This window comes from Lepisosteus platostomus, chromosome 2, assembly GCF_059453375.1.
Source record: "Lepisosteus platostomus isolate fLepPlt1 chromosome 2, fLepPlt1.hap1, whole genome shotgun sequence".
In the NCBI taxonomy this organism is placed as follows: Eukaryota; Metazoa; Chordata; class Actinopteri; order Semionotiformes; family Lepisosteidae; genus Lepisosteus; species Lepisosteus platostomus.
Window position 1 is genome coordinate 58,575,082 of NC_142612.1, and position 10,256 is coordinate 58,585,337.

General features: G+C 38.3%; 1 protein-coding gene across 3 annotated transcripts; it reads left to right on the forward strand.

Annotated features, from left to right (window-relative positions):
* Positions 1-1,716: 1,716 nt before the first annotated feature.
* LOC148676607 (ankyrin repeat and SOCS box protein 9-like) lies at positions 1,717-9,138 on the forward strand. 3 transcript variants are annotated; one of them, XM_088609440.1, is made up of 9 exons: positions 1,717-1,967; positions 3,554-3,668; positions 3,752-3,851; positions 4,962-5,041; positions 5,409-5,516; positions 6,403-6,553; positions 7,437-7,571; positions 8,113-8,304; positions 8,576-9,138. In XM_088609440.1, the coding sequence occupies exons 2-9, from the start codon at positions 3,648-3,650 to the stop codon at positions 8,698-8,700; spliced, it is 912 nt and encodes a 303-aa protein (XP_088465566.1). In that variant the 5' UTR covers positions 1,717-1,967; positions 3,554-3,647; the 3' UTR covers positions 8,701-9,138. The 3 variants fall into 3 exon arrangements, with proteins under 3 accessions (XP_088465566.1, XP_088465556.1, XP_088465577.1); XM_088609430.1 differs by lacking the exon at positions 1,717-1,967 and having other exon boundaries at positions 3,445-3,668; XM_088609451.1 differs by lacking the exon at positions 1,717-1,967 and having other exon boundaries at positions 3,445-3,668; positions 3,778-3,851.
* Positions 9,139-10,256: the final 1,118 nt, after the last annotated feature.

The following is a 10,256-nucleotide window of genomic DNA, read 5'->3' on the forward strand; positions in this document are numbered from 1 at the left end:
ATTCTTCCTGTTATTTTTTATGTATAATTCTAAAATGGTTGTCCCAATATTTTACCTTTGCGGTTAAAAAAAAAGAAAAAAGGTGTTACTCTGTTGTACAGTAGAGGATCATAGAGTCTGGGAAAGGTTTCTTTTAATTCAATGTCCACTCGGGTTTTCAAGTAAAAAAAGCAGATCTTTGCATATTCATCCATCCATTCATTTTCTACCTTCTTTATCCTGTACAGTGTCATAGGGAGATCCAGAGCAGCAGGTAGTGGAAGCATGGAAGCATGTCTAGGTACACACTGGACAGGATGCCAGTCCATCACAGGGCGCACAACGACACAAATGCACACATTCACACCACATCTTAGTAACCTACCAGCATGTCTTTGGACTGTGGGAGGAAACCATAGTTCTCAGACGAATCCCACACGAACATGGGGAAAAGTGCCTGCAAACGGCACCCCAGAAACCTAACCGCAAGATACTGTAACAATGTTAACCAGTGTGCCACCATGCCAGTGCTTTGCAAGTATTTGCCAGATGGTAATTTTGTGGGGATCCATCTGAAGATATTTTTCATTGCTATTACATGTTTATTAAACCATTCCTGTTAAAACTCTCTCAGGCATGGCGCCCTTAAATGAAGAGAGAAAATCCTACCTTTCTTGTTAATTGAGAACAAAAATGACCAACGGGAGATTTAGAATTGGAAAAAAATCCTCAATAAAAGCCTTGATGTGTGCAAATATCTGAAGGTTACCTTGGTATTTCCTATTTATTTCTGCCATCTGGTGGCTAATGGTGAATATTACAGAGATAATACAAAATGAGCCTGCTGAACAGTCCAGCACTCTTTTTATCATGTCATTCTTCAGGAGAAGCTTAAGAACGTGATACACTGGAGCTCAAGATGCTTCCTCAGTCAACAAACAGCCAGAGGGAAACTGTCAATAGCCAGGGGGTCCATCAGTGTTATTTTATTTGAAGTCTGTTTTAGATTTCAAAGCAATTTCAAAGCTGTGTTTTGTGTTTTGTGAAAGAAATAAAATGCAGTACTTGATAATGTAAAGAATGTTAGTAAATAAAGTGACATTCCCCAGAAAACTGTATAGAAAGCTAGCTTTATTAGATTGTTTTTATTTATGGAAAAATAAGTGTGTTATAGTTCAAGACTGAAAGAAATACCAAAATATTATCTAATGTGATATTTCATAGCAATTTCTTTTGCTTTTGCTATTTTTGTTGCAGCTGGATGTTGTAAAACTTTGGTCAATAACAACGATTTTTTCTTTGTGAATTAATACGGACTTGTGAGACTAAAAACGTCACCGTTATTGGTTTTGCTAAAACAAATGCATGGGGCCAGTGTCTGGTAATGAAGGATGCTCTTTGTTTGATTTGTCTTAATGAAAGTTTAGACTATGGCGCGTAATCAAGTTTTATATTTAATGTCTTGCAAGTTACAAAGTTAATCGCAGATCACATGAATAGTTAGTGACTTAGCAGATTTTTTATTCTATTGAACAGTATTGGCTTCTTTTTTTCCAGAAATATTTTGGATGAAATTTCTAGGCATCCTCTGACTGTTGCAGCCGCCATCTGAAGATTACAGTGCCGTGTGACCCATCTGTCTTGTGAAGTAGACATTCGACGTGGATGTGCAAACAGTGAGCTTAGGGCTAGCGTTGCAACATCTCGGAAGTGCATGAATGGCATTTCAGTGGCATCACTAATGGTTTGCAACAGCTTGTTAGGAAAGATTGTGGAATATGCAGCTTTTGATTATGCTCATAAGTGAATTGAGAAATCATCTTGCTCGAAGCAAGAGACTTTTCTTGTGATGGACTTGTGACAAGTACCAGCATTGCCGTCTGATTTTGACAGATCTCAGAAGCTCAGAAAGGCTGAACCCGGACAAATTGGGATGGGAGACCTCTGAGAAAAACCAGATTGCTGCTGTAACTGGTGTTTGTGGATAAGTAAGTGTCAATCTCCTTTTATCCAAATTTTCCAAAAGCAGTGCTCCAGCATGATGACTGGGGAATCTATGTTGTAGTTTCTGAGATCTGATGAGATCAAACTATGGGTTAGTAGCACTGCTGTTGAAGTTCCTGTTGGCATACAAATGCCATGTTTGGTATATTATCACCAAATAGTCTGTATTACCCTGTATCAAGGACTGAGTTGCATGGATACCTCTTTGGCTTGATCAGATCTCTAGTCTTGCCTTGGGATAATGGAATTTCATGCTCTAAAGAGCTCTTTTTCCAGGTTTGCTGAATGAGTGGAGTCTGACAATAATGTCAGGCAGATGTTCGGTGGGTTTTAGCTCTTGATTCATCAATGAACAGTAGACTAGCCCCTTGAATCTAATTCCAGGCGATGTGTTGGTGTACCAAGTGAAGCTGACCTTGAGGGTGTCTGGAATGGGGTCACTGGAATGGCCGAAGAGCATTTTCACATAGATGCATCAGTAACAGCTCCTATCCTGCAATGTTCAGGGAGTCTCTGTTTGCTGACTGTTTTGAAAGTGATGAGATGGGTTCATCAGTCTCAGACAGGGTGCAAGTATTTTCACTTCAGTGATTATTTCAGTATTTCCTAAAATATTGCCCTTTCTTTGCTAGTTAATCCTTCCTACACGGAATGATGATCATTTAAATTTGTCATTCAATTGCTGCTTTATTAAAGTACAATATACAAGTCTAAGCTACAACATTGTTGCTGCAACATTCATGCAATGTCACTAACTTATGTGGTAGCAGTGTTACATCACAATGTTATTGTAACCATACGAGGTTTTTCCACCACATTTGGAAAATGTTTAGTCTGGTACACTTTTCCCTCTGGTCAAACGTGTTAATCATCAGAAGTTACATTCATAGGATAAAAGTACATCAATACAACACCTGGAATCAGTAGAAGTCCAGTCCAAGGATATACTGTACTCACATGGTATTTACACCATTGTGAGATAATGACCTCCACAATAGTACACACCCTGTTCTGGATAAATATAAATTATATGTGCAAAATAGCCTTCAGTGCTGGAGAAGTGAGCAGACACCACTTAAATCTGCTTCTATTTTTGCTGGAGAAGCTGCCCCTGCTGGAGACACAGAAACTGTCTGATACAAAGCAAGCATTCCTCGTATATAGTACAATTTAGGCAAGCAAACAAACTTCTCTGTATTTCCTAATAAAGACAGCATTCTGAAGTTTGAGTTCAGCGTGCATGTCTGCAGATTCAGAAACTAATTCAAAACATACTAAGAGTAAAGCAGAGGTTTGTTATTGATTAAAAGCATATAATTAAATAATTAAACACTTTACTCTTTAAACCTAGACTCTCCTCATCCAGTATTCTGTGACGTTGTGTGTTGTTCTGGAACTGCAGTGTGTTAATGATCAGCTGAGGGATTGTGGTTATGTGTCATATTACATTCCTGCTCAACAAGCTTCTGCTTCAGTTCTCACTGAACATTCTTTCACTAACTTGCCCTAAGCATGCTTTGGTAAAAAAACAGGGCAGAGGAGTAAAAAAACTCGCTTTCTGTTTTTTTAGCGCTTGCTTCATAGTTGCAGCAGGAAGAACCCATCGTAACTGCTACTACAAGAGACAGATAACAGCATATTTCCTGGGGAAATTGTGGACTCTAATGCTATTGAAATTGTGCGAAGTAAGTTTTACTTCTCTTCATGCTTCAGATTCTGAAGAAAGGACTGTTGTGTTCCTCATTCCCTGTACCTGCATGTTTTCCAGAGCTGTAAAATAGCCACTATTTACAGATGGTGCAAACAAAGAGAACCAGCAACCTCAGGCAAGGCAAACCCACACAAGTTCTCAAACCCAGCCATGAACGGTAAGAGTCTTTTCTGTAAATCGAGAAAAATTAACTGAACCTGTTGAATATCTAATACATAACATTCAAAGTCTTATTTTTTTATGAGGAGAAACCCTCTTTTTTTAGAATAGTGGGCAACATTTTGGTTTAAATTGTGCTGAAACAGTACATTCCCCAATGTAAGAGAACAGAGTGGCCTCCCTACATCCTAGGATTCAACTGTCTCATGATTATTTAATGACTTATTATAGCCTAATATAAGTAATTATTTTGTAATTGCCACATAGGTTTTACTCCTCTGTTTTATGTACGAGTTTAAACCTCAGGGTGGAGTGTGCACAATCATGGACTGAAATGCCTGTCCCATGCTAATGACCACAGAACCAATAGCACTTACAATTAAGTGGCGGCCAGATGTTATTCAAATGAAAGAAAACATCTGTCATATACTTTGGAAATGAAAATACATACTTAGCATATAGCTGCTCCTATGCTTGTGAAACAAGAAGAACTGCTTATTCAAGCATATGCTGTATAGATGTGAATTATTCATATTTGAGTTTGTGATGTTATATAACATCCTTTGCTTACAGTGCAGTCTCTAAAACAATAATGTCAACACAACATAATTCAATAAGAAATAGACATAGTTAAACAAATACAGTGTTTTTTTATAGCTTGAAATGTATCACGTTACGTCCAGCTCCTCTAAACCCTGCAATCTTTAGGGTCCTCTCTTCTGGCCTGCAAGTGTACTGATCTATCCATTCATTATCAGAAATCTGTTTCTTTCCTGGTGAGAAATCTGTAGAAATCTGGGTCCTGCTCAAGAAGCAGAAGCACAAGGGCATAAGGTGGCACTACTCCCTGGATAAGATGCCAGTCAATTACAGGGGTAGCTATTGACCAAGAGATACCTATTGTCCTAGGTAGCACGTCTTTAGAACATAGAGCACCTGGAGAAAGCAAACTCAGATAGATGGAGAATGACACCCCAGTCGGGATTTGAACTCATGACACAAGAGCTGAAAGGATGCAGTGATAACCTCTAGGCCCCTTAGAAAATTTTACTAGGTTTTTTTGTATTTTAACATGTTAACCACTTATTATTTTCTTTTCCATTGAAAGATTTTGAGTCTGATTGGTCTCTGCTTCATGATGCTGCTTTTAATGGGCACCTTCTCTCACTGCACAAACTGATTGCCGAGGTAGGGTGTGCTGTTCAGCACCACTGTGTTTCACTTTGACTCTTAAAAGTCTGCTTTGTCTAGATATCTGGCCAGGTTTGTAGCTGTCACCTGAGGTACTTTCTGATTATTTTGAATTAAATATGTATCATGTTTTTCTTCCTGTAAAAGAAGTTTGCTCTGCTGCGTAGATACAGTATGTGAAAAAGTACAATAGTCTGAATGAAATACCTTTGTAATGTGTTTCTTGAATCTGTACCATACAATTAAATAAGCAATTTTTCTGTGGCACACAATATTGAACACATCACTGAAACACAGAAAAATTTGTGTTGAGTAACAAAGATTTTGACTCTGTCTTCATCCATTTTACACTCCCTCCTTATAGGGCTACAGTGTAAACCTGTCAACTTTGGATAGAGTGACCCCTCTCCATGGAGCCTGCCTGCAGGGACATGTCCTATGTGCAAAACATTTGATAGAAAATGGGGCAAACGTAAGTAGTACTGTAGCTAAATACTTAGACAAGGTCAGAAAACTGTGCAGAATTGACTTAGCTACCATGTCCAAGTACTTTTGTTTTTAAAAAATATATATTTATAAAAAATATGTTTTGGCAAAATAAAGGTGATTGTTCCTGGAAGAACATTATATATTATTTTTTTCTGACTGAGTCATAGAGTAACCATAAAAAAGAAGTATGATATTTAAGGTATTTATAAAATTAATTTTGACATCAGAGTTCTTCTTTTAAATTCAGTAATGAACAGAATAATTTTCCTTTATGTATCCTTGTCCATTGAACTAACACTTTAATGGTCCTTCAGCCCATTGAAATATTATATTCTAATTGATCCTAACACAGCACCCGGCTGATTCATGGGGATGTCGGAGTATTTAATTTTTTGACAACTAGATTGTGTTTCCCTTGATTATACTGTATAAATATGAAAATGGTTCTTCTAGATGAGTAAGTTTTAAATAACCACAGAAAATCAATCTGAAGTGTAGCTCACAGACTCTAGTCAAGGCTCATTTGCTAAGGTCTTTTTCTTTTCTTTGAGACATCCTGTCCTTTTTTCTGGAATAAGCCAATGTGACTTTTTTCAAGGTACGTGCATCCAGGATGTGATACCCAGAAATGACGAGAGTATTCCAAATTTGGTCTTGATGTGAAACTGTGCATCTGCTTCATTATTTTTAAAAATTACTGTAACAAAGGTTTTGATTCTTTGTCTGTTTTACCCATTTTACATTCTATACATATATTTAATGGTAACATGTAATAGTGGACATTTCTGAGATTGACTAGATGTATTCTTTGCAAAGTGTAAGATGTGCAATTGATAGAAACTGATTTACGGACGTCAATGCCTCTGCAGGTGAATGTGGCCACAGTGGACTGGAACACCCCTCTGTTCAATGCCTGTTCCAGAGGAAACACTGCCTGTGTGAACCTCCTCCTGCAGAACAGGGCTGAACCTCAGGGAGCAAATGACCTGGCCTCACCCATCCACGAGGCTGCAAAACACGGTGATGGTTTATGACACTGTTCCCCATGAGCGAAGAGGAAATCCTCACTCTTCGGGATCTTTGCTGGTTGAGCTGGACAAGTCCTACTCCTTTTAAAACAGGAAATTGTGAGGGACTTAAGAACCTTTACAGCAAAGCAGAATGTGCTCTGGGCAAATGTTTTGTATAAAGTGTCATAAAAACTGTTTAAAGATGTTCAGATTTCAGTGTAAACCAAAATGTAAAAGACGTGCAATTTCTCATAAATACTGTAAAAAAAGAAGACTGTATCAAGACAGATAGTGAAATGACTCTAATGACAAACGTTTGTTCTATTTGCTTGTTGAGGTGAAATAATGGAGGACTCCTTTTGAAATGCCATTTAAATACAAAAATACGTCTTTCAGCTGCATCACGGCTATGAGCAAAATAGCACTACTGTACATCATACAATTTGTTTCCACAGCGAAATGTCCAATGTTACAGTTCAAGGGTACTGTATAAGGGTTTTTAATTTTAAAATGTGAAATAATTTCATTTTTTTAGAGGACCCTGTTTTCTAATTATTTTGGTGAAGCTACAGTAGGATGTCTAAACTGATATAGAAGGATCTGCCTGCTCTTTTTTGAATCTCAGTGTATTTGGTCTCTTTCAGTGCAGCTCTTTGTACTAGGTGAACTTGAAGAGTTTGGTAAAGACCTTATTTGTATTTTGTAAAGGAAGAAGTAATAGGTTTATTCCATGCTGTAAAAAAGAAGAAAGAAAACAATGTTTCGAACGTGGAGCCTTCTTCAGGTGTGAGGAACCTTTTTGTCAGCATGGAATAAACCTATTATTTGTTCCTTTGCAGCCTACGCATGCTGACCACCTGAACTACTGTACCTATTTTTATTTTGTTGTTTAGGTCATACAGATTGTATTGAACTCTTAGTGAAGCATGGGGCTGATATTGACTGCCAGGTTAAACACTTGGGTTCACCTCTGTATGTTGCTTGCTTGGGACAGCATCTAGAATCTGTGACGAAACTGCTTCAGTCAGGTATGACGCCTACAGTAAGTGTGCTGTTCTAAAATAATATGTAATTATTTTACAATTTAACTAACTTTCCTTCCTAAAATGGTTCTTGTCTCTGTGTGACCTGATTACATTGATGAAATTATCTACTTCCATACATCCATTCCCTGATCTGAAGAAAAAATAAACACATTGTACTGTTAATGGAGTTTCTAAAAAATTGTGAGGAAGTTTAGATCCTAATCTGACATACCTCAGCTCATCCATGTATATAAGTCTCACACTCCACTCACACAAAGGGACTTCCCTTTGCACATGTCCCTGGCACCTCCATCCCATCTACACCTTTGATGCAGCTCCCTGGCTCAATCATCACCATGTTGAGGGGAGGTTGGACAGCTTTATCTTCATGGCTAGGCAAGTCATTCCAAATACACTCTACTTTTTTTTGTCTCTGTATCTTATTCTATGGAATTTAACCAAACCCAAAACAATATCGGTAATTAGAAGAGATTCTTCTTTGCACTGTACAGTGTTCTTTATTGAGCCAATGCCTATCTTGAAGGCGCCAACGTGAACAGCGGTAAACATCTAGACAGCCCACTTCATGCAGCGGCTCAAAACTCTAGTCCTGAGTTTGTTCGGGTGCTGCTTGCTCATGACGCAGATGTGAACTTCAGAAATGCCGAAGGCAAACAGCCCCGGGATCTGGCTCCTCCAAACAGCGATGTGGAGAAACTTCTGAGGCAGGGGGAAGGTATGTCCCATCATTTCCAATCCCACTTTCCTGCATGCATTACTTTCTTTTGCATTATTCTGTGGATACAGGGCAAGCTTCTGAGTTTTTTCTCTGAAATGAAGTCATATTTTGCAACCTAAAGTCCTAGTGTGCTAATGCACGTTTTTGCCAGATTAAATTTATATAAATAAGTATCCTTTTTAATTTACCATATTGTTTTATTTGTTGTGACTTTCAATGTAATTGAAATGATTGTTTTTTTATAGTCACATCTGGCTTCTCTCTCCAGGACCCACATCCTTAATGCAGATATGTCGTCGGTCTATTAGGAAAGGTTTGGGGAGAGCAAGGCTGAGTGAAGTGTCTGGACTCCCGATTCCAGCTGAGCTGAAGCACTTTCTGTTGTACAAATAAAACCACTTCCAACTTCCAGGCCTCTGGGAAGGAAAACAACGCAAGACAGATTTATATTGACATAGTGTTTCCACAGTGTACAGTGTGTGCTGCACATTGAACATTTTTTCTGCATTACATTTACACTGATGTAATTATGGTACATTTTTATAAAAATAACCTTTTATCATATGGATGGAAGAGTTTGTGTCCATATAGGATTTGCTCTGTGTCCCACAGGAAAGCACCCAAGCCTGAGCTACATAGCACTGTCATAATAACAGTGAATTCTGCCAGCTAAACTCTACTGGGTATCCTATGGTGCTACTGTATGAGCCCTTTTAAAGAGCTCTTTTTAAGGTGTTTCTCATGTGTTTATCCTTCTTTTGACTGACTGCAAGTTTCAGAATAATTGCTATGATATTGCTTGTTTTCAATTAAAAATGTTATATTTGAAAATGTAAACTAGATTTAATCTGACCGAATCCTACCCCTCTCTTCAAGAAGAATGAGCCAGATTGCTGCCGCAATAAAGCTATTTAAAGACACCATTATAGTAATGACACTTGAGCATTTATTCTTATTTGTTGTTCATAACCTGGTCCATAAAAATGCTTATGTTTTTAAATAATTGGAACAATAGGAATAAATTCAATTCAATTCAATTCAACTTTATTGTCATTAAACTTACACAGGTGCATAGTATAATGAAAAGTGTTTCTCATTAGTCACTCAGGTGCAGTATATAAATAGGACAGAAGATAAGACAATAGACAGTTACACAATAGCAATAACAGTAACATGTAATAACATAACATAAATAACATGTAATCAAGTAATCAAAACTGTGCAAAATTCCGCAAACAGAGAAAATATAACAGGACAAAAACATTGCAAGGTAATTCTTGGAACAGTGCAAAAAATAGTATGGTTAAAAGTAGTATGGTTAATTAATAAATATTAAATATTATTATGCCTGTTACAGTTTTACTGGGCTATCGAGGGGACAGTACAATTTCGGCTTACATGTGTGTGTGGTGGTGTAGGAGTACAGTCGTTGTGGGTACAGGAGGACGTTAGGAGAGATCATAATAAGGTGGAAGGGAGTGGGGGCGTCACCAACTTGACAGCTCTGGGGAAGAAGCTATTTTGGAGTCTAGTTGTGTGTGACTGGAGTGACCGGAACCTTCTGCCAGATGGTAGGGGAATAAACAAGTTATGACTGGGGTGAGTGGGGTCAGACATAATTTTGGTGGCTTTTTTCAGACTCCTGGTGTTGTATATTTCCTGGATGGATGGTAAGGTACTGCCGATGATGTGTTGGGCAGTTTTGACCACCTGCTGTAGTGCCTTACGGTCGGATGCGGTGCAGTTGCCGTACCAGACTGTGATGCAGGTGGTCAGTATGCTCTCCACCGTACATCTGTAGAAGTTGGTGAGGATCAGTGGATGTAGGTGTATTTTCTTCAGCCTTCTCAGGAAGTACAGCCGCTGTTGTGCCTTCTTGATGAGACTGGAGGTCTTCAGTGTCCATGTAAGGTCCTTACAGATGTGAACACCTAGGAATTTGAAGTTAT

Bases quoted from the DNA above. Each gene is read 5' to 3' on its own strand.
- LOC148676607 (XM_088609440.1), top strand. From the start codon at position 3,648: ATGCTATTGAAATTGTGCGAA. The intron at 6,554-7,436 runs GTGATGGTTTAT...TTTGTTGTTTAG, and splicing joins CCACGAGGCTGCAAAACACG to GTCATACAGATTGTATTGAA. The intron at 7,572-8,112 runs GTATGACGCCTA...CCTATCTTGAAG, and splicing joins GACGAAACTGCTTCAGTCAG to GCGCCAACGTGAACAGCGGT.